Source organism: Rhineura floridana, chromosome 1, assembly GCF_030035675.1.
Source record: "Rhineura floridana isolate rRhiFlo1 chromosome 1, rRhiFlo1.hap2, whole genome shotgun sequence".
NCBI classification, from domain to species: domain Eukaryota; kingdom Metazoa; phylum Chordata; class Lepidosauria; order Squamata; family Rhineuridae; genus Rhineura; species Rhineura floridana.
Genome location: NC_084480.1, coordinates 145710655 through 145735270, shown reverse-complemented (window position 1 = coordinate 145735270; position 24616 = coordinate 145710655). Strand labels below are relative to the sequence as shown.

Sequence of the window (24616 nt, the reverse complement as noted above, 5' to 3'; positions counted from 1 at the left end):
CTGCAGCACCCCACAGCACAACTGCTAGAGGGCCAAAAGACAATTGCCCAATGCTATTCTCTGAAGACCACCCTGGAGATAGGATCGTAACCAGTGTAAAACAGTGCCTCCATTACCCATCTAACCAAGTCAGTCTAGAAGGATACATTGGTCAATGGTATCAAAATCCACCGAGAAATCAAGTAAAAATAATAGGGTTGCACTCCCCCTGTTTTTCTTCCGATAAAGGTCATCCATCAGGGCGACCAAGGTCAATTCAGTCCCATAACCAGGTCTGAACCCAGATTGGAATGGGTCAAGATAATCTGTTTCATCCAAGAGTACTTGCAATTGCTGCACCACAACCCTCTCAATCACCTTCGCTAAAAAGAGGGTATTTGCAACTGGGCGGTAGTTGTCACAAACCAATCAGTCCAGGGTGGGCTTTTTCAGGAGCAGTTAGATCACCGCCTCTTTCAGGGCGGCTGGAACCACTCCCTCACGCAACGACACGTTCACCACACCCTGGATCCACTTGGTCATACCCCCTCAGCAAGCTTTAATAAGCCAAGAAGGGCAAGGGTCAAGAGGACACATTGCTGGCTGCATTGTCGCAACCACCTTGTCCACGTCATCCTGTGATTCTAGGCAAAAAGCAGACAAAATGAACAACAGTGCTGTGGAAATGTTATTGAGTTCTATCAAGTGAGGAAGTGAATATAATTAGGTATAACTGACATCAGACAGGCCCCTTCGCTGTATTCCTTTCAGCATCTGCTTAAAACATGTTTGTTTAGGCAAGCCTATCCAGACATGTAGATGCTGATGTGTTTTAATCTCTTTTTAGTCTACTGTTGTTTTAACGGTTTTTTTAAATAAAATTTTTAATTACTTGTTTTTAACTATTTCTATTGATAATTTTAATGCTCCGAGGTTTCTCACAATCGAGCAGAATATGAATTTTGTTAAATAAAATAAAATAATTAGGTTTTTGTATAACATGCTAAAATGGTTAAGGAACACAGATAATCAGCAGCTGTTCCTACAGACAGAAATGCAGATCATGTCTAACTACAAGGTTGTGGACTGACAGTAGCGCTCTGTTTCTATGCATGTGTGACATTAAAGGAAACAATTTAGTGGCTTGAATGCTGCCAGAGAAGCAGCAGCTTTGCGGCTTTTGGGGAACAGATGCTGCCCCCAAAACTAGCATGTCTTTTTTCTGTTGCTTGTCTACTCTCCTCCCCTCTGCTCAGCTTGCATTTTTGTAAATAAACAGATATCATTTTAAATTGTATTTGTTCTTAGTTACTGCAAACCGCCCAGAGAGCTTCGGCTATGGGGCGGTATACAAGTATAATAAATAAATAAATAAATTATCACACACACATACCAAACACTATCATTTCCAATAGTCTCTCCTCACAAGGGACCAAATCCTGCAAAAGACTGATCTTGACAGGCTGGAACACTGGGCCATAACCAGCAAGATAAAATTCAACAATGTAAAGTCCTGCATTTAATTACAAAAAGATCAAAGGCAGAAGTATAGGATTGGGGAAACCGGGCTTGGTAGCAATACCTGTGAGAAAGATCTAGGTTTCTTAGTTGATCACAAGTTGGATATAAGCCTGCAGCAGTATGCTGCGACTGCTAAAAAAGTTAATGTAATCTTAAGCAACATTAACAGGAGCTTGGTGCCCCCAGTATATAGAAAGTAATAGTTTCACTCTATCCTGCACTGGTCAAGCTGCATCTGGAGTAGAATGTACTAGAATTCCACCCAATTTGGATTTGGTAATGAATTTTCCATTAATTTGCCTATTCTCAATCTCTGAGGATCCGATTTTAATGTAGTGGATTTCCGTGGCTATTTTTGAAAACAGACTTTTTTTAAAAAAAAATCCACCTTTAAAACATTGATTGTAAGAATGATAATTTAATGATATTCCCTTCAAAATATCAGTGTTAATATCAATATTTTTTCCAAGTGAAAAGAAAAAGGGTTGGTAAAAGCAGCAGCTAGCAGACACAGAACGAACTTGAAACAATGCCAGCCTCTTAGGTTGATGGAATGGTTTTGAACCAGCACTAACCAACAGATTCCAACCCTAATCTGGAGTACTGTGCTGACGTCCAGGTGGCATATTTTAAGAAGAACATTGACAAAGTGGAATGCCCAGAGGAGGATTGCTGGGAAGAATGAGGGATCTGAAAATTAAGTCCTATGAGGAATGGTTGAAAAAGCTGGGTGTGTTTAGCCTGGAGACTATAAAGGGGAGGAGGACTATCATGCAGAGGATGGAGCAGATTTGTTACCTGTTGCTCCATAGGGCACGCCTAGAAGAACCAATGAGAGGAAATGGCAGAAAAATTGTTTTCAACTGCACATCAGAAGACGCTTCCTAATGGTAAGACCAGTTTCGCAGCAGAACAGACTGCCTTGGGAAATGGTTGGCTCTCCTTTGCTTGAGGAGAAGCTGTGCGGCCATTTCTCAGGCATGTTTTGTACGTCGCCCAGAGTGGCTGGGTAACCAGCCAGATGGGCGACTAATAAATCCAAGAATAAATAAATAAATAAATAAAATGCTGTAATTTCATCCTGCACTGCAGATTCTATATTGAGCAGGAAGGTTTGATTAGATGACCTCTCTGATTCTAAGAAATGGAGCTGGCTCTTTGTTTAATATCAAGGACCCACATAAACCCCTGTAGTTGAGAGCTTTGAAATCCTGCCACAAAACACACTTTAGTATAGCACAGCACATACTCCTAACATTTCTGATGAATGCTGCGTTAAGACAGTTCAGTAGGCCACTCTTAAACTATTTCTTGCTACTCAACATATATAATCCCCCCTTTCTAATGTTCTGTTATACTCTAGTTCTACTCTAGTTTAACTCTAGTAAAAGGGCTACGCACTTGATGGCTGGAGTCACCAGAGGGAAGGGCAGGGAGCAGGTCCAGTCTCCGCTCTATTGGTTCCAATGTGCGTGCTCCTTTACTATCTCCCATATCAATGAATGGTTGTGACACACTTCTTTGGGAAATGAAGCACAGCACTTGGAGACAAAAAGCCAAACCACAAGTGCCATTAAATATGTCACTGAGAAGTATGTGAATCCTTTAAAAACTTTAAGTAGCCACAGGTGGGGAGGTAGTCAGAAGCAGAACCGTGGGGTGCATGGGTAGTTTAACCCTTCTCCCCTCTTATGGCTCGGACAACCCCCCGCCTCTCTGCTGCCAATAGAAGCTTCCCTCCCATGCCAAACATCAGCTTTGGAAGGGAGGACGATTTTCATCGGGGCCATAATGCAGGAGAAAAGGATAAGCACTCCTCTTCCAGCATTCCTGATTAGGCTCCCTAGCGGAGGAAGTTTATGTGTCTAAAAAGATTCACATAGTTCAGGCAGCCCAAGGTTAGTATTGACTTGTCTGCAGGTACAGAACATGTCTATGATGGTGTAGGGACTTTTGCAACCCCTCCAGGCATCCCTACAATGTGTATGTCATGTTGAGAGAGAGAGAGAGAGAGAGAGAGAGAGAGAGAGAGAGAGAGAGGGAGAGAGAGAGAGGGAGGGAGGGAGGGGGAGGGAGAGAGTGTACGTACAGTTGGGGTTCCATTTATAGCTTTTCATTTTTCCATCTTGTCAGAGCCTTGACCCTTTTCATTTCCCCCAGTCACTGACTCTCAGCCTCATGAAAACCCTATTCATAGGATCGCCATAAGTCAAAAATCGACTTGAAGGCAGTACATTTACATTTTTTTATTTGTTTTTACATATGAAGCTAAACAGCCTTTGAGACTTCTTCTACCAATGGGCGTTTTCACACTTTCAGTTGGGAGACATATCACAAATGGGTCATGCAGATCTGATTTTTCTGTGTGTTTGCCATATTAGCATACACACATTCCCATTTTTCTGTTGTAATATGAATTGCTACTCTACAGCTTGCCATCCCATCAGTGGGCAGAGCGTGATGGAATGTATCTACAGTGTGCTTTTCTGTCATTTCCTTCAATCACACCTCCCCTGCCCTTCACTACCTTTTTCCACTCTGTGCATTTACACATGTATTTTTGTATCCATGTGAGAGCACCTTTAAAAAGAAATTCAATGCAAGTACTGTTACAGGCCCCTTTGATTTTCTTTCTTTTTGGCCCTCTCGAGGTCTCCAAGCTTAAATAAAATGTATAAAAGTTGGGAGACGAGGTATTATGTAATAAAAAAATGCAGCTAGAGTGTAAGATGCCTAGCTGTTGTAAGGGTTAAGTTTTTTTCATTCTCCACTCCCTCCTCCCCTATCTGAAGAGTAAGCTCTCTTGTCTGTCTTTGTTTATACAACTGTCAAGGACAGTTGTTAGAAAGTCTGGGAAGACAACCAAGAGGGGAGATAACAATGTGCAAAGATGCTGAATTTTTGAAAGTGCACAACCCTTAGCCTTGTTGAGCCACAGGGCTTGATGTAGCCTTGAGAAAGCTTATAAATAGCCTGTAAGCCTGATATCTGAGGCCAGTCCTAGTGACTGTGCTGAAGAGGCCATTCCAAAGAAAAGCCAGCCAAAGACTGCTACAGCAAGACTGCTGAAACAAGAATATTGAATCAAGTTTGCTAAAAAGAAGGTTGAAGATAAGATTATGAAGCCTGGCCAGAGCTACAGAAGCTGCTGAAGGTTACCGAAGCGAAGATTGCTGAATAAGGCTTCCAAAGCAAGTCTCCTAAAGATAGCTGGAGGTAAGATTATGATGCCAGTCTTAGCGACTGTGCCAAAGAGTGGCCAGTCTTTTGTGACTGTGCTGAAGAGGCCTAAGATGCTGTCTGACACTGACCAATGGCTGCTTAGAAGTCCACTTTTCTGGAAGTGAAAGGTTTGTGTTGAAGTTTAGCAGGTATTTAACAGTGCAAAAAGTGTAAGAAATATATATATATCCCCGTGTGTGGTAGTTCAGTTTTCAGACTCTTTTTCTGAAGCCAAAATGAGAATATATAAAGTTTCAGACCCTTTAGCTGAGCCTAAAGAGGGAATATTATCAAAGGTTTTCAGACCCTTTAGCTAAGGCCAAAGAGCGTATTGTTTGTATCAACAAGAAATGCATAAGGCTGTTTGTACAAATAAGAAATGCATAAGGCTGTTTACAAAAAGCTTTTCATATCAGGCTGCTATTAATGAATGGGTAAAGGCAGCTTTATAGATTACAGCAAAGCCTTTGACTGTGTAGATCATGAAAAACTATGGAATGCTTTAAAAGAAATGGGGGTGCCACAGCATCTGTTTGTCCTGATGTGCAACCTATACTCTGGACAAGAGGCTACTGAAATGACAGAATATGGAAAAACCAATTGGTTCCCATCAGAAAGGGTGTGAGAGAGGGGTGTATTTTATCACTCTATTTGTTTAATATATACTCAGAAAATATCATACAGAAAGCGGAATTGGACCAAGATGAAGGAGGTGTGAAAACTGGAGTAATATCAATAATTTAAGATATGCAGACAATACCATACTACTAGGAGAAATCAATAATGATTTGAAATGAATGCTGATGAAAGTTAAAGAGGAAAGCGCAGAAGCAGGACTACAGCTGAGCGTCAAAAATCATAACAGAACATTTATGTAACTTTAAAGTTGACAATGAGGACATCGAACTTGTCCAGGATTATCAAAACCTTGGCACAGTTGTTAACCAAAAGGGAGACAATAGTCAAGAAATCAGAAGAAGGACTGGGGAGGGCAGCTATGAGAGAACTAGAAAAGATCCTCAAATGCAGGATGTATCACTGAATACTAAAGTCAGGATCATTCAGACCATGGTATTCCCAATCTCTAAGTATGGATGTGAAAGTTGGACAGTGAAAAAAGCAGATAAGAGAAAAATCAACTCATTTGAAATGTGGTGTTGGAGGAGAGCTTTGCACATACCATGGACTGTGAAAAGGACAAGTAATTGGGTGTTAGAACAAATTAAGTCAGAACTATCACTAGAAGCTAAAATGATGAAACTGAGGTTATCATACTTTGGACACATAATGAGAAGACATGATTCATTAGATAAGATAATAATGCTGGGAAGGGAATAGAAAAAGAGGAAGGCCGAACAAGAGATGGATTGATTCCATAAAGGAAGCCACAGACCTGAACTTACCAGTTCTGAACAGGGTGGTTCACGACAGATGCTACTGGAAGTCACTGAGTCATAGGGTCGCCATAAGTCGTGATCGACTTGAAGGCACATAACAACAACAAACAAGAAAACAGATCAATTGCGGGGGAAATGGGATTGTGAAATGGAATCCATTGCCACGGTTATAGTGAATGTGTACTGAGCCGTGATAAGTTCACCTACCCAATACACGATACCCATGTCAAAACCCCACCCTATAATTTTAGAGATTGAACTCCAATTTCATCCTTTTGAGAAACGTCAGACTTTCTGCTTTCTGACAAAAGGCTCAAGAAAGATACAGAATGACAAAGACTGGATGATAGTCTTGTGTGGATGCCCTACACAAAGTGAATGAATGCATGGTAATTCCACACCAGACACTTCCAGACAGGAGTTTATTGTGAAATTGTTGCAATGTCTATACAATGTCACTGTCATGAAAATATGAGCCCATATATTTTGTATATTTATTGCAGATTTCCCTTTCCCATGGAAAATCTGATAAATAAAAATAACCCATTCTGTATCTGCAGTCATTGCTGGTGTGGAAGCTCATTAGCACATGGGGGTAGGGGGTTATTGTGTGTGTGGTGATATTTCAGTTGTGGGCTCTATTGCTATATCGCTACTTCTGTTTGTGCCTCACCTGAGCACAGCCTAAACATTTTGCCAAAGGAAAAAGCCCTTATCATCCATGATTTCATGCCACACTATCCCCAGCAACATAAGAATATAGCAAGGAACCATATGGGTAGGGCTGGCTCCAAAGAGTGACTAGGTGGGGCCCTGGCCAAGGGCCCCTGGGGCTACAAGGGCCCTGCTTCCCTTCCACAATCCGCGGAGCTTCCACCCGCCATTCCCTCGCTCCACCTACCTTTCTCTCACATTTCTCCCACCTACCTTTCTCCCACATGGTTCCTTCATGAACGCATTATGATGTATTTCGGGACCACACCATGCTGCAGGTAACTCCCACATTTCTGTGGGGCTCTCTATTAGAATCTGAGCACACCATTTTAGAAAACTGGTGATCCCTCTTTGGAAGGATTATCTCTTATGAATTCTGTGTTGAAAACCCATCCAGAACACAGCAGTTACACAGCTAGCAATGTGTCTCACCTTTGTTTCAGGTACATTTCTGAATATTTTCTAGGTTCTGCTAGCTGTAATGTTCGTTTGGATGGCATTATAGAATATAGTCCTGGAGGGCGATGCCAGATCTCAGATACCCGACCACAGCTGTACACATAGAGGGACCTTTGGAGAAACCATAAGGTATCAATGGAAATAAAGCAGGGGTGTAGCATTAATTCAAACAGCAAATCCAAAATGTACGTTCCACTGTGCTTTTATTCCTCCTGGCTCTATGATGTATTTATGATGAATATGTGCAACTGCACCATCTTCATGCAGAAAAATCCACTTGAGTGCTGAGTCTGCTTTTTTGGTTGGAAGCCAGGACAATAATCTTATACACTTCTATCATGTCCCCTTATTCATCTTTTCTCTAAACTAAGAAACTCCAAATACTGCCATTTTTCCACATAGAGACATAAGACTAAACCATATTGTGGTTTGTTTCTCCTGTGCACTAGTGGAGAGCAGCAAAGTGGTTGAGCTGAGCACATTCACAGCAAACCACAATTTAGCATGCTATGTGAATTGAGTCCCTCTGTCACCGAACTTAAACGGACTTTAGTGTTTAACTCTGAAAGGATCATGCTCAATTTTTTCCTGTATGATTTTTTAAAAGGTTGGTACTCAAACGCAACATGGGGCATGATGCAATCACATTTAAGTCCCATCTATTGGAATGGGAAATTAACCATGTCTTCCCCCAATAAAATCAGTAGGATTTGAAAGTGCTTTGGTTGGTCTGGATACTCCTCTTGGTGGACAGAATTTTTAAATGGTGTGCCTACAACACTTGTGGTCTCCCCATAAGAGCTTTCCTGAGGAAGACACAACTGTATCTACACTAGAATTTTCACTGATGACACTTGATTGGTGAAAGAATCATTTCTGTAACCTAAGTAAATTTGTGAATGCAAAAGCAATGCATACATCACTTTGTGAAAGCTAACTAAGATTTGTTTACATGGAGGTTATTAAAATAATTTTATACTTTAGTGTTGTTAAACTGATGCCCTCCTTTATGCTGTTTAAGTTAATTTTATAAGTGGACTACTGATTATGGAGATTTAGATGAGTTCTTACTAGGAAAATAAATTAAGATAAACATTGGGATATGTTACAAAAGTGTAGCTGCACAACCTGCAGCAGCTAAAAAGCAGGGTACTGAGGAACCACGGACCCAACACCACCCAAGGAGCCCATGTAGCTGGGCGGTGTCAAAGAATTTCCCCCCTGGGGTCCCTTGCCCTCAGCACCCCAAGGGGAGTTCTTAGCTTCTGAGAACAGTCCCAACTCCCTTGGGTCTCTGCTTCCCAGGCAAACTCTCCCTCCTTAGGATCAGTTTCACGGTAGAACTGCCACCACCCCTCTTTCCAGCTTCATTCTCCAAGCAAGGGGATCTCAGAGAGCTATGTGAGTTCTAAGGGTATTAACCCACACTAATTATCAGTAATCAGTAGTGTTCAGCAGTCAAGGACTAGATTTAGAATCATTTGTTTCAAGTCAACACACACCATATATAAAAGAGTAGTTTATTTAAAAGAAAAGAAAGGTATATACAAAAAGAGAGCAGCAATTGTTTCCTTAAAGCTCATCACCCTCAGCCAGGCTACCCGAGATACATTGGCATAACAAAGGTGAGAGGTTCAATACAGACAAAAGAATATAACAAAGAGTTTACTAAACTAAGATCCTATACTCGCAGTAGAATAGCCTGGTCCCCAAACGGCTTTTCTTTTCTGTAAAGCTTCAGGTGAGTAGAGTAGATGGAATTAGGGAATAACAACTGAAGGAGCATCTTTCATTTTTATGGAGTTTCTCGGGTCAACAGGGAGGGGGGGCAATTAGCCATATTCCACCCCTGCCTATGATCAACTCCTTTGAAGATAAGGGGGCTAGACAGCCTCACCCGGGGTCCTGATCTACAACACCCCCTCTTCCTGACTTTTGATCTCAGGAAGCCGATAAGGGATAACAGCTAAGGTTCAGTTGCATCTTCTTGCAAGGTTGCAAATTGTCTGTCTGACACTGAGCAGCAGATCTCCCCCAGTAGGGTGTCCCAAGGAACCACAGGCTGCCAGAATTCTCTCTGGTTGACCCATTTCAGCTTGACCAAAGTTAGCTATTCTTGACAGGCGGGGCTCGACTGCGCCTTTCCCTGGAGGAGAAGCAGCGGTGCAGGCAATGTGGCCTCTGTCTGTACTGTGGGGCCCTGGGCCATATTGCAGCACGGTGTCCAGTCAAGAGCCAACCACCAGCAACTCCGGGAAACGGCAGCACCCTGGCCGCAACAGGCCCCTAGACTGGGGTGATGTCACCATTAAGAGGATCTGTCAACTCAGCCCCCCTCGGGCCCAGCACCTGACTGTGCTGGTCACCCTGAAGATCCCTGAACAGAGGATCCTGCAAGTGGAAGTCATGCTGGATTCAGGCTCCACTAGCAATTTCATGGACATTTCCTTTGCCACTCTGCACCACATACCACGACAACCTACCACCCAGCCTGTACTGGTGGAAACCACTGATGGGTGGCTCCTGACCTTGGCTGTGCCTTTAGGGATGACCTTGGCAGGGCACCAGGAACAGATCTAATTTTATCTGGCGGTGGTCCCCCACTTCCGTTACTGCTTGGTCTAGCGTGGCTCAAGCAACATGATCCGTGCATTCAGTGGTCAACGGGCCACATATCCTTCCCTTCCCCACCGTGCCAAATGGCTTGTCGGGTCCAGAAGGAGCAGGCCATGAGTACCTCAGAAGAGGGCCTTGAACTGGACAAACTGCCAAACAAGTACAGGGAGTTCTGTGAGGTGTTTGGGAAGTGGGAGGCAGATCAGCTACCCCCTCATTGCCCATGTGACTGCCCGATTGAGCTGATACCTGGGGCCAAGATTCCCGTGAGTAGGATTTATTCCTTATCCAACCTGAATTGGCAGCCCTACAGAAGGTTCATTGTTAAGAACCTGCACCAAGGTTTTATCTGACCATCTACTTTGTCAGCTGCTGCCCCGGTGTTGTTTGTAAAGAAGAAGTGTGGAGAGTTCCGGCTTTGCAATGATTACCGGGCCCTTAACCAGATCATTGTTTGGAACTGGTACCCTTTGCCTCTGATCCCAGAACTCCTGGAGCGGTTACGTGAGGCCTGAATCTTTACCAAGTTGGATTTATGGAGACCTACAACCTAGTGCACATTCGGGAGGGGGATGAATGGAAGGCAGCCTTCCGCACCAGATATGGGCATTTCGAGTATACCGTGATGCCATTTGGTCAATGCTATGTACCAGCGGTCTTCCAGCTTTTTATGAATGATGTCTTTCAGGACTTCCTTGACCATTTCCTGGTGATTTGCCTGGATGACATTTTCATCTACTTCCAAAACCCCCAAGAACACAAGCAGCACGTCTGAGCTGTGTTGCAGCATCTGAGGGAACACCACCTGTTCGCCAAGTTAGAAAAGTGTGAATTTGATCTGACCACTGTCGACTTCCTAGGCCACCAGATCTCCCCCTCCGGTATTCAGATGGACCCAGCAAAGACAGAGACCATACTACAGTGGCAGCCCCCATGCTGTGTCAAGCATATGCAATGCTTATTGGGCTTCTCCAATTACTATCACAGGTTCATCTCTCACTTCTCCGAGCTAACCATTTCAGATCTGCTCCGGTCTAAAGATAAGTTCCACTAGACTGATGCGGCTCAGCAGGCATTTCACCGCCTCAAGGAAACCTTTACCTTGGAACCCATCCTCCAGCAGCCCGACCCTGCTAGGACCTTCATCGTGGAAGCTGATGCGTCAGACAAAGTCGTAGCGGCGGTACTGCTGTAGCCAGTAGCCAAGGGACACACTTTGCTCCCATGTGGATTTCATTCCCGGAAACTCAACTCCTCAGAGAAAAATTATACTATTTGGGGAAAAGAGCTGCTAGCAATCAAGGTCGTTTTCGAGACATGGCGCCACCATCTAGAAGGGGCATGTCATCCAGTGCAAGTATGGACTGATCATCGGAATCTGGAGTACTTGCAGACTGCCCTTTGGTTGAATCAGTGCCAGATCCGGTGGTCCCTTTCCTTTTCCTGGCTCAATTTCACCATCTCCCACTTTCCTGGCTGTCAGAACAAACAAGCAGATGTGCTCTCCTGCAAACCTGAGTACCGGTCTGAGTCAAGCCAGGTTCCCCTGTGCCCCATCCTACGTCCAGAAAATTTTGCAGCCACCCAGCAATCCCAATCCCTACTGGACCAGGTGAGAGAACACCAGCAGAAGGGTCCGTATGCACAGAAGCACCTACAAGACCTTGCGTCAGGAGCCCCAGCCACTGATAGTCAACTCTCGCTACACCATGGCGCCTTGTACCACCGGAACTGGTTATACGTGCCCCCGAGGGTCCTAAGAGGAGAAATGCTGCGCCTGTGCCATGATAGCCGGCCAGTGGGGCACTTTGGGACCTACAAGACCCTCCACCTAGTGTTGCGAGAGTTCTTGTGGCCCCAAGTCCATGCAAACATCAAGGACTACATAGTTGCCTGCGATACCTGCCAGCAGGCAAACGGTCGCCCCGGGAAGCCACCGGGGCCCCTGTTTCCACTCCCGACTCCCCCAGGAACCTGGTGGTCAGTCTGGTAGTGGTAGACCTGTTTATTAAGATGGCCCACTTCCTCCCATGTACCGGACTTCCCTCAGCTCCCAAGACTGCCTGGATGTTTCTTGCCCAGGTATTCCATCTGCATGGCCTTCCAGATCATCTGATATCAGACCGAGGAGTCCAGTTCACCTCCTGATTTTGGCAAGCCCTGTTTCGAACCCTAGAAGTCCAGCTCCATTTGTCCTCGGCCCATCATCCTCAAACAGATGGTCAGATGGAACACACAAATGCTACAGTGGAACAATACTTGCGATGCTATACCAGCTTCCGGCAGGACAATTGGGTGGATCTGCTGCCTCTGGTGGAATTTGCATATAACAACTCTCTGCATGCATCCAAGCAACAAACCCCCTACTTTGTGACATATGGCTATCACCCCCGGTTTTTCCCATCAGTCTCACCTCCCTCACCGGTCCCTGCCGCAGATCTCATGCTGCAAGAATTACGGGCTATCCAGGCAGTCCTGAAAAACCAATTAGACCAGGCAAAGGAAGCATACAAACACTTTGCGGACCATCATCGCCAGCCTGGCCCTCCATTAAAAGTAGGGTACTGGGTGTAGCTCTCAACCAGGTACTTCCGGCCCCAAGGGCTGACCCGGAAGCTAGATGTGCAACACATTGGCCCCTTCCTGATCACCCACCAGATCAAACTGGTGGCTTTCCAATTGAAGCTCCCGGCATCCCTGCATATCCATCTGGTGTTCCACTGTCATTGCTCAGTCCGGCTCACCCACCTCACCCCTTCAGTGCTTAGCCGCAGCCTCCACCGTCAATGTCGATGGGGAGGAGGAGTTTGAAGTGTTCCGGATCCTGGACTCCTGCAGACATTGGGGCCAGCTCCAGTATCTGATACAATGGAAGGGGTATGGCCCAGACAAAAGATCCTGGGAAGATGCATCTCAGGTGCATGACCCCCGTCTGATCCACCAGTTCCACCTTACCTGGCCACACCAGGGCCGGAGGGTTGGGGGGAGGAGGGCCCTGGGGTGGGGAATAGTGTCATGCCCCCCTCAGAGGACTCATCAGAGGAGGAAGAGGAATGGGAGATCGCAGACCCAGGAGAGGGGACAATCAGAGAGACACCCCAAGACCCTTCACCAGACCAGGGACAAACCCCTGAGGGAGCCTGCCTGTCAGAGTCAGGAAGCGACCAAGAGGCTACCCCTTCCTCAGCAGAGAGAAGACACCAACAGGCACTCTTTAACTACATGAAAGGTTGTCACACAGAGGAGGGACGGGATCTCTTCTCAATCGTCTCAGAGTGCAGGACACAGAATAATGGGCCCAAGTTGCAGGAAGCCAGATTTCGACTGGACATCAGGAAAAACTTCCTAACTGTTAGAACCATATGACAATAGAACCAATTACCTAGAGAGGTAGTGGGCTCTCCGACACTGGAAGCATTCAAGAGGCAGCTGGACAGCCATCTGTTGGGAATGCTTTGATTTGGATTCCTGCATTGAGCAGGGGGTTGGACTTGTTGGTCTTATAGGCCCCTTCCAACTCTACTATTCTATGATTCTATGAGGTCCTGTAGCAACTAAGGCAATCAGCGTGATTAAGGAGCAGGAGAGCTCGCAAGAACACAGGCTGATTGTAAGCACCTGGGCCTTGTAAGCCTGACCAAACGCATACAAAGCCTGACCAAACGTATAAAAGACTGGAAGGAAAGGGAGACTCCTTGCTAGAGTCAATGTCAAGCCTTGCTGCAGACATTACTCCAGCTCTCCTGTCGACCCATACCCTTGGACCCTGCCCTGCCTGATATGAATCTCTTGCTTTATGAACACCAGACTACCTTAAGGACTCGACTCTCCTTCAGCACTTCCCAAACGGTAACACACTGCCTGGCAGTTTTATGGTCTGGCCTGCGGCTGGTATCTGTTAATTAGCAGCTCACCTCTGTGCAGCCTTGCATTTGACAAATATCCATGATTTATAGGTGCCCTACTCCCTTTGGTTTCTAAAGATGTGTGGGGAATTACAAGTGGGGAGAGGTCCTGCTTGCAGGTATCTGGTTTATTTATTTATTTTTAAATAATTTATTATTTGATTTATATCCTGCCCTTCCTCCCAGCAGGCGTCCAGGGCGGCAAACAAAAGCATTAAAAAAGCTTTAAAACATCATAAAAACAGACTTTAAAATACATTAAAACAAAACATCTTTAAAAACATTTTCAAAAAGGTTTCAAGACATCTTTAAAAAAAGGTTAAAAATATATTATGGTGTTTTTTTAAAAAAGGTTTAAAAACATATTAAAAAGCATTTCCAGCACAGAGGCAGACTGGGTTGGCCACTGCAAGAAGAGGATGCTGGACTAGATGGGCCACTGGCCTGATCCAGCAAGCTCTTCTTATGTTTTATGTTCTTGGGCACTATGAAACCAGATGCAAAACCCTTGATCTTGCCTCACTCAGTCAGCTCCTGCACTCTTTTAAATGAGGAAAAGAAAGAATGACAAACCTGCGCTGGAGATTTCCTTCTAATGGTGTCTTGGGTTTTGCCAGTGCTAGGATTCTTGAATTTGGTCGACTTGTCAGAGCACGTGGGGAGAGGGGCCATATTGTCTCTTGATTTCCCCAGACTAATTTACTGTTGTTGTGAATAAAGAACACAAGCATCACTGAAACCATGGTTACACCCTCCTGTAAACAATTATATGCTATAATATTATGAATATATTTTTATATTATATAAAGTAGACACACATATGGTATTATAAGTGGTTTCACTTTATATCATCCATAAATAATTTTCCTTCATTTGCTAAGACCAAACTCATTAACGGTGCTTTTATATTGGAGGGGTCACTACGTTGGTGGTTGTGGCTCACTGATTCTGGTGACAATTATTTATCCCATTATAAGATCTTCAAGACAGCTAAAAATGTGACATAAAAACAATATTTAAAAAATGTCAAAATAAAGAAGCAGAACCAAAAATAATTTGAATTACACAGGGCAAAACCAGAATTCAGGACTCAAGGCCTAATGCTGAAGGCCCAGAAGGTTAAAAAAAGCCAACAGTTACAGAGCCAGATGAACATGGCATTCTAAGTCTGGGTACTATCTCAGAGAAGACCGTGCACCATGCACCCATCAGCTGAGCTTCAGCCAGTGTTGGGACATGGAACAGGGTATTTGCTTAGGATCTGAGCAGCTGGGCAGAATTATGTGGAGGGAGAGTCTTTCAAGTATCCTGGACCTAAACCATATACGGTCTGAAAGGTTTCCTGGGAATCACAAGTGGGGAGAGCATTGCTGCACTCAGGTTCTGCTTGAGAGCTTCCCACAGGCATCTGATTTGGCCACTGTGAGAACAGGATGCTGAGACTCAGGCTTTTGGCCTCATCCAACAGGGCTGTTCTTATGCTTTTCTCAGCGCACTTAACTTGGAACAATCCAACTCAAATGACCTTGATTTTATTTATTTATTTATCACATTTACACCCACCTTCCTTTTCATGATGGAAACCCAAGGCGGCTTACATATGGTTCCTAGGCAGTCTCCCATCCGGGCACTGACCAGACCTGACCCAGGGTGTTGGCCTTATGTGCCTTCAGACCATAGCCTGGGACCATATGTAAGCCATATGCACTAATAAGGGTACAGTTGCTCCAAAGCAAAATTTCTAAATGCTGAAATCATAGTAGTAGATTTTGTAACCCACCCTGGGACCTATTGGTGAAGGGCGGGCAAATCATCTTCATCATTATAGTAGTTGTAGTAGTAGTAACCCAGCACTTTCACGTAGGGGGAAAAGGTCACTACAAGATTCTAATATTGAATCTGGGATTCGAGCAGCAAGACCCAACAGCCTCACTCCCTGTACCAGTGGTAGCTTTTCAGATGTTGTGTAATGTCACAGCAGCTCAGCCAATGGCCAAGTGGGAAGTTGGCAGAGATGAAACTGTAACTCTAAATATCTTCTCGAATAACCAGTGATCCATCTTCTGGTTGTTTTCTGGCTACCCATAAGTCATCAGGCTATAAATGCTAAATCCGGGTCAAGGGCACAGTTTGAAGATGCATGAGGCAGCACCCTTGCACCTTCAGCTCCATGAAGGAAGCTGGGATATAAATGTAATCAATAAATAAAATTAATATTTAGGCTTTAAATGTCGTGGAAGGCAAGCCATCTAATTTCCCATTGAAATCACCCAATATAAATTCCTCATTTAATTTGCATCGTACCCCAATTCACCCAATCAATTCCTCTTCATTTACCTCCAATTAATTTCCCAACAGATCCTGTTCCAAATCAGTTAGATTCCCCTTTAATCATCTCCCTCATACCAGCTCTAGATAGAGTCACCTTAAACTAATTTCGCAAGATTAATGTCCTAACCTGGTACCAAGATCCCCTCCAATTCAGTTTCCCCCAAAATTAATTACCCATCCAGAAAATGATCGCAGCAGTCAGAAAAATATTTGGGGCCTATGCCTCATGCGCCTACCCCTACCACTGCTTCTCCTCTCAAATTCCACTGGTGTACAATACAAAGGTGATTAATATTGGCCTACTGTACATCTCTCCCATAAGATAAAGAGACAACTAAGATATTCTGAGCTCTGAGCACTTTAAAGCACCAAAAGTTAAAGTATAATTACAATTCACATATTTTATTAAGCCACACAATCTTACCGAGAAAAGTTCCACACATCTTCTACCTTCTTTGGTTTTGCGAGCTCTTCAAACCTGGAATGTGCAAAATGTTACAAGTTGCAAAATTAACACACAGGAGGATAAAACCATTGTGCAGAGAATGTAAGTTCATGTTTGCTACCAGGGGTAAGGAATCTTTTTCAGCCTGACAGGCACATTCCCTTGCAGACAAATTTTGGGGGACATGCCAGTGGTGGGTGTGGCCATTGGCCAGAGACAAAAGTGGGTGACCTTGGTATAATAGGCTACATTCTAACCATGCAAAAGCCAGAGGTTTCTGCACACACACCTCGATCCAGGCAAGCAAGAGTTATTATTACATCTCAGGGATACATTCAGCCAGCCAAAAGCATTTGAGGAGGGTGCAGAGCAAGGCCAATGAGGTTTGCGGCCTGGAGAAGAGTTCCAAGAAGAGAGAGGCCTAGAAAGTCATATTCAACCCCCATCCCCGAGCTTGGGGTTCTCCATCTCCATTCTAGACAGTTCTAAAAATTCCTTACACTTGCGGCCCTACAAAACAACTGTGTGGGATACAGCGTACCAGGGAGCAGGTCAGCAATATTTTACAAAAAATGACAAGATCCCACCAGTTCAGGGATCCAGTGACAGTAACTGCAAGCATAGATGCCAGTGCAAATTTTGGGGTCAGAATGCCAGACAGTATATAAGAAATGTTCTTATTAGTTCTAATCTAAGAGCTTATTTTGTTATTACAAAGGATTCAGAATTGCCTATGAGTCTTGGGTTCCTGTATGCCCCTTCCACGTTCCTACTGCTCTGCCCTGAGAGCTCTTATAGGAAAATGACAAGAAGATGACAGATTATTATGTTCATTTGATGTAAAATCCCTGATAATGGACTTGGCTAATTACACTTAAGCTCTGAAGTCATTCCATCATGTATAAAACTTGCTCCTAAGCAAAGGCTTCATTGAGAGGAACCTATGCACCTGGGGCCAGAGGCCTTTTCTTCAAGTCAGGATGTGTTTTCTTCAAGCTAGAACACTTTTTACAAGGCAAGAACCTCCCAACCAAGTTAGGTTTATAATGACTTTTTTTTGAAAGTCAGGAGCATGAGAGTAAAAAACAACTCTCCCAGAGCTAGAGGTAAAGGGGGGGGGGAGAGACCGAGAGCTCTGTGTTCCCTTTTTCAGCAGTTGGCTCAATAAGTGGGCAGTCAAAAGCAAGTAAAGTACTGCTCAGGTCTAGAACTGTGTTCTTTATCTCAGAGTCTCTGAGACTACAGCTCTGCTGAACTGACAAGGGTAAAAGGTCAAGCTCCTAACATTTCCTAGTAATTCAAACTGCCTGTCAAACAGAACAGTTGATGTTGCACACCCATGTTCTGTGCCCTGAGAGAGCACTTAAGGCCTTAGCAAAGACAGTCCTAGGTAGTTCACTAGACTCCCAGCTATGAATCATGAGTTTTGTGGTTCAGTCTCTGACAGATCCATGCAAAATCCGAAGATCCTTCCTACTGTTCACTTTCTCCAAAGGATTTGCAGGTGACCAGTATCTTGATTCAGTACAGTATGCTGGACATCCTCAAGCCAGATGTCTGGCTATATACAGTCCAACCAGACACCAATTGTGTGGTGATCCTTGTACTGATTGTTGATGAACTTTTAAAATCAGCATGGAATAATCTAGAACTACAAAACTGGCAAAGGTAGCCCCAAAACTCTGTCGGATAATAGGTATCTTTTCCTATTACTTTCTGTTTTGCTTCCAGGTTCGGTTCCACCGCTACTGTGAAAGTTGAAAGACATGAAGCACTTGTAACTGGGTACAGATGGCCCTTGAGTGGTACCAAGGAAGAGTCTAACTCAAATGTTAAGAGATACATAATAGGGAAACGAAAGCTGCAAGAGACACTGGGAAAGTCTTATTCCCAATCTGGGAATAAGCCACACTGAATTTCTGAGTAAATACTCTTATTTTCTTATGCGGGACAATATGATTGGGAAGAGCTGACCTTGGTGTATTACCATGAAGTTATCTGAGTTAAATCCAAACATACTGTCAAATAATTACTTTGACAGAAGAATTCTGACACTCCCTTTTCTTACTTAATACTACGAATCCTCCCTTTATCCAGATTCTTTGCTATTTGTCATATGCATTTTCTGCAGTACCACACCCCAGTGAAAAGCTAGTATGTAACTGACTAGTGTTCACATGCTTTTGTCCCTCCTCCTCCCAACTTTCATTGACAATCAGCTGCCAAAGGGGAGGTAAACACAGATTAGCATAGAAGATTAAGTGGAGAAAAGCACCCAGCTGCTCTACAGTCCCCTCCAGTTTTCTCTTCCTGACTCGAGGTGAGCCTTCAGAATTATGAACATTCAAAGCCTGGCTTACCTGGTGCTACTTTTCACAGGAAGAGTATTGCATGTAGCCAGGCTGCTTGCTGGCTCCTAATGGGAGCAGAAGCATGTTATTGTGCACCCACCCATTCATTATTTTTTTTAAAAGTAACTGAGTCATTCTCAGTCCCACATTTCCTACCACTGTACCTATTTGCCTCCCCCACACTCCAAACTCCTCACTGCAATATTGATAATGAATCCTGTAGCACCTTAACAAACTTATTGTGCAATGAGCTTCTATAAGCAAGAGCTTACGGACTTCCCAGGAGGATCCCTCCGCCTGTGCAGCTCTGAGACAGGCTCCCGTCTTGGATGAAACTTTTTCAGTTTTAAATCCAGTCAGAAGGGTCTTTTTTGACAGGGGATAATTTCTTCCGGATAAGGAAGAAACGTGAGATTTTCCACACAGCTTTGTTGTGATTGTTGGAGACTGGAATTCATCAGAATTGTCTGTGAAAGAAGGTCTTCCAGCAGCTCGGACGGAGCGAGGATTTCTAGCTAGCTCAGCTGAATAAGTGACCCGTTTTTTTTCTCTTTAAAGAAGAACGGACTAACAGGCAAGCATCCTCCTGTCTATGCTTATTACTTTCTTATCTATACAGCTAAAGAGATTTGTCAGAGAACCAGCAATTAAAAAAAAACCTGGGTGAGCCAAAACTTTACTTCTTTTTTACTTACGGAACTAAGGGGGAAGAAAATAAAAATAGCCTATCTTTTTCTTATTGCAAAAAGCGGATATGGAAAATAGCATTATAAAGATTACAACAGATGAGGGGTTTCTGATTGGAAGAGAAAAGAAAAATCTTTTTGATTTATAAGACTTTTGTGTAATATATGTCTGGGACTATTTTTTCTGATCTACTTTTTTTTGACGAATCTGCTCATTCTTTCTGCTACTAGTTAATTGGACGCTGTGAACTAAAGCTGTTTTTGCACTTCTGGGCATATAAGAGATAAGGGCTGTCTAGAGTGTGATGCCAGTTGGTTTGAAAGATTAACTCTTTTGTAACTGGATAAAGAAATAAACTGCTCTTTGCTTGGGACATTGAAAATTGAAGGAGTTTTGTTCCTTTGGCTTTAAGAATGACAATTAAGAAGATCATGGATGTACAAGAAGGGACTTTATCTTTAGACATGTTTCAGAAAATAATGAATGGGATTAAGTCAATAAAACAAGAACTGAGAAATAATAGTCAAGCGTGGAGAATTGAATTTGACGAAATGAGACAGGAGCTGAAAGAAACTCAGGATTCTATGAGAAAGGAGAATAAAGATAGATCTGGAAAACCAAAAAAGGATGAAAGAGAAATTAAAGGCAAGGTTCAAACTATGGAGATTGGATTAAATATGGACATGGAAAAAGATTTGGATTTCCTGGCAGTGATGGATCCTGGAGACAAATATTACGGTTTGGAACTCAGCGCTGTCCCTGAAGGAATTGAAGAGATTGGAGATAAAGATATTATCGGTTCAAAAAAATTCCTGGACTGGAAGGACTTGAGGGAACTTGAAATGGAGAAAGTTAATAGAATTAATCCCTGTTTTGTGTCAATGGAAAAATCTTCAAGAGATGTGCTAGTGTATCATGTAAAAAAGAGGAACAGAGATGCGGCTTTGCAACAATACTTCAGTGATACGTTCGGAATTGATGGCAAGAAAATATCTGTGATAAAGGAAATTCCTATCAGACTCTTATTATATGACTATGACAGCAAGATCTTTGGGTGCGTAAAGATGGAAGATGGAACCAATACGGATAATGGAAGAAGAGCGATTTGAAATTACTGGACTTAGTAGACTTGATGAGTTGGATTAATTGACATGTTTATCTAGAAAAAAAATTGATGGACATATATCTCAAGGATTGGAAACTTCTCTTTGACTTTTTGTGGAAGAATAAAATGATATGATGTTAATGAGATTTGAAACCAATTAAGATAACCGCTGGAGGAAGGTGATTTTATAATCTATTAAGAGACAGGCTTGTTATATATTATAGATTTATAGCTGAACTACGACAAATCGGAAGTCAATATTTTTATATTTTTTTTCTTTTTTTATTGTATTAGTTATTGATTTGTGTTTTTTCTTTTTGTATTGTTTTGGTTTTGAAAATTTGAATAAAAATTAATTGAAAAAAAAATATAAGCAAGAGCTTACAGCTCTAGTCCACAAAAGCTTATGCCACAACTATATATTTTCATTCCAACCTACTCCAAGGACCTCAGAGGGGCATATTTATTTATTTATTGAATTTGTTAGTCACTTTTCTTCACAAAAGTGAACCCAAAGAAATGTACAATCAATAAAAAAGTTAAAACCAGTATAGAAGCTTAAGCAAAACAAAAAGTTAAAAACACATCAGTATAAAAGTAGTGGAACAACCGCTCAGAGACAGCCTCATGGCCAAACATGGATTTGAACCCAGGCCTCCTTCCAGTTCTAATCTGGCAATCTCTTTACATTGGGACCAGTTCTTGATAGAACAGACAATAAATGTGTTGCTCCGTTTGTGGTATAGCAGTCAGGGCATCAGAATAGGACTAGAAAGACCCACTCAGCCCTGAAGATAATTGGATGACTTTGGACCAGTCACTGTCTCTCAGCCTAACCTACCCCGCAGGATTGTTGTGAGGATAAAAGGAGAGAGAGAATCATGTGCCCTGCTTTTAGCTCTTTGGAGGAAAGATGAGACATATATGTAAATAAATGTTTTAAAATTATTTTTAAGGTACCATGTTTTGTTGGTGGTGCAGCAATGGACTGACATGGCTGAACGTCAGGAATAATGTTAATATTCATAGACATCTAGTAGGATTTTGTTGGGGAAGAAAAAAGTGAGACCATTGTGTTTACTTTCTCGCATTAGAAGGAAAGGCACTTGCAGGCTAGATACGGTAAAATGAAGTTTGTAAGTGCTTCACAAAGTATAAGGAAAAGTTCAGATCACACTCAGAGAAATGCCCATTAGCTGTTTGAGGAGCTGCAACCAAGGAAAAAGTAACACCACAGCTGCCTGGAATTGTGGGCCCCCCAAACGTTCTCTCTTACCTTTCATTTAATGGAAAACCAGGAGAAGAAACTGCAAGGGAAGGGAAAAAAAGCAGGTGGGTTTTAATGTCTGTAACTTGTGTGCTTTGTACCATCATTAACCACAAATTACCTGCAATTACCGAAAGAAGAAATAACCCCTATGCACTGACTTTTCACTAACAAGGAATTTCTCTACCTAATTAAAGGTTATCTTATTCAAGTGAAGTGATGGCTTTAGTTGAACTTGTCTGTTTGGATTTTTCTTTGTTCTGATTGCTTGTAACATAATATCTCTCTTGAATGTAGACCAGAATGAGATGCATAGTTAGAATACAATTCTACATTTCAAATTCAAACATCACCTTAGCTACACCTGCACAAATTCCCTCTTCTACACCAGTATTACAGGAACTTTGCCCTCTTTTGTAGCTGGCCACCCTAGTTCCCCCTCCATGACACCTTGGACAGGAGTGGAAAGTGAAAAGCAGGTTATTTCCTGCTCCACAAAGTTCACTCAGGCTGCACAAAGCTGCCTCTTGTTTCAGCTATAACTGCAGTGTTGCTGTTCTTTCCATAGGCAGTGTTTGCTAGGAAAAAAGATGCCTTACTTCAGAAAAGAGGACTTTCTGCACATACTCAGAGCGATTTGCTGGCAGAACTACTTCCGTTAGCAATAAATGCACTCTGCACATGCTCACTCTGTGTTAAGGCCATTTTTTAAATAAAACCCCCCACCCTTTGCTTTCTGGAGGAAACACAGTGTGCACACACTAAGAAGCAAACATCTTGAGGTGCCAGGATTTTTGAAAGCAGTTGTTGTTGTTATGTGCCTCCAAGTCGACTACGACTTATGGCGACCCTATGAATCAGCGTCTGTCAAGAGCATCTGTCATGAACCACCCTGTTCAGATCTTGTAAGTTCAGGCCTGTGGCTTCCTTGATGGAATCAATCCATCTCTTGTTTGGCCTTCCTCTTTTTCTACTCCCTTCTGTTGTTTTTTTAACGCAGTAGGGGGTGGCAAGTTGCTCCCGGAGAAACCGGTGGCTCTGTCGAGCCTTCCTTTCACGCACCTGTCCGTGGCTCTATCATCCTGCGCGCGCCAGGCACAAAAGAAGCACGGAAGGCTTCTGCTCTAGATCTTCCCGCTCGTCCCAGCAACACACGCGCTCTGCCGGCGCGCCCAAGTTTTCCTTGCGGCCGTTTGTTTCAGTTGCCCGGGTAACTTCCCTCCCTCGTTCGCTCTCGGGCCGCAGCGCTCCGCCTGTCACGAGCGGGCGCGCGGCAAACTTAGGAGTGCTGGTAGATCCAGGAGCGACGGGATAACTCTTGCCAGCCTTTGATTACCTCCAAGTGAGCACGGGACTGCCTGCTGCCTTTGAGAATGGGAGACTTCGTGCTAAAGGCGGTAATTATTAGGCCACCTTACTTAAAGTCAGTAGGAGTTAGGCTGTTGGGCTGCAGTTCAAATGTAAATTTCCAGAGGAATAAGCCCCACTGAAGCCCCAGTCGCACCATAGAGTTATTCCACTTTAAAAAGTCATGGCTTCCCCCAAAGAATCCCGAGAAGTGCAGTTTGTGAAGGGTGCCGAGAGCTGTTAGGAGATCCCTATTTTCCTTACAGAGATACAATTTCCAGAGTGGTTTAACAGTGCAAGAGAGAACTCAGAATTGTAGGTCTGTAAGCAGAACAGAGGATGGAAGCAGCAGTGAAAAGGAAATGGTGTAGCATCATCCAATTCTCCGCCCCCCATGTTTGACTGTTGTGTGGACAGTAGGAGAGGGCAAGCAAACAGGCAGAGGATAGTGTCAAGGGAAGAACCCCCACCACCCCCACACACTAAAGCCAACTTGCCGATGGGCCCCGCAAAACCTGGAGCCAGCACTGCTTTTCTGTCTCCCCCCCTTCTTTAATGGCAGCCTTGGTCAATCTGGCCAAATAGGTAGCAACTAAGCCTTCGCCTTGCACACAGTATTGCATTTGTCTAGCCGATTTTGCATGCTACATTGAAGGTTTGAGTGCTAGCAGGATACTTCATGGAAGATGCTCTTGTTTTATATTTACTTTTATATTTAATTTTTTGTGAACTATACTACTGCATGTATGTATTCTGAAGGTGCATATTTTGCATCCAGACATGGTTTGCAGGATAATTTACTGGCTGTTGTGAAAACGATCTGGCTTACGTGATGATATGTGTGTGTGCTTTCCCCCCTTATGCACTGGCACTATATGGGATAAGTAATGCTGACCAAGTCTAGTTGGGGAGGGGGTAGTTGACTGTGTTGTATTATGTTTTGTGGTTGTTTTCTTTTTTACATTAAATAATAAAATCCCCCCCCCATGAAGGTACATATTTGAATGCTTCCTTCCTCGTGGATAAAACTCTCTGCACAGAAAACTAGCACGTTGAGGAGAATGCTAGGCTCCACACCATGCTAGTTTTTGCGGTTTTTTAGATATAGCAATTTCTCTCCCCCAGGCTCACAAAGCTTTCAGTTCAATCCCCATCACACACACCAACCCTGAAGTCTTCTACCACTTGATTCTGCTGATAAACTGGCCCTTAGGTCAAGCCACAATCCACTAGGGCAGTCTTTGCTAACTTAGTGAACTCCAGATGTTTT

The 24616-nt window shown here is 43.4% G+C and overlaps 1 protein-coding gene across 3 annotated transcripts in view; it reads right to left on the bottom strand.

Annotated features, from left to right (window-relative positions):
- Positions 1-23325, bottom strand: part of SPMAP2L (sperm microtubule associated protein 2 like) — a 43168-nt gene extending 19843 nt beyond the window's left edge. For 2 of the 3 annotated variants that reach the window (XR_009762160.1, XM_061622844.1), the window contains exons 1-5: positions 23062-23325; positions 22009-22039; positions 16569-16622; positions 14387-14515; positions 7266-7403 (exon numbers count right to left, since the gene is read on the bottom strand). Coding sequence is in view for 2 of the 3 variants with exons in the window: in XM_061622844.1 (XP_061478828.1) it covers positions 7266-7403; positions 14387-14515; positions 16569-16622; positions 22009-22039; positions 23062-23080 (371 nt within the window). In the remaining variant the exon portion in view is untranslated. Of the gene's footprint in view, positions 1-7265; positions 7404-13290; positions 13368-14386; positions 14516-16568; positions 16623-22008; positions 22040-23061 lie in introns of those variants that run through there. The other variant, XM_061622982.1, reaches the window with a different exon arrangement.
- Between the last annotated feature and the right edge of the window lie 1291 nt (positions 23326-24616).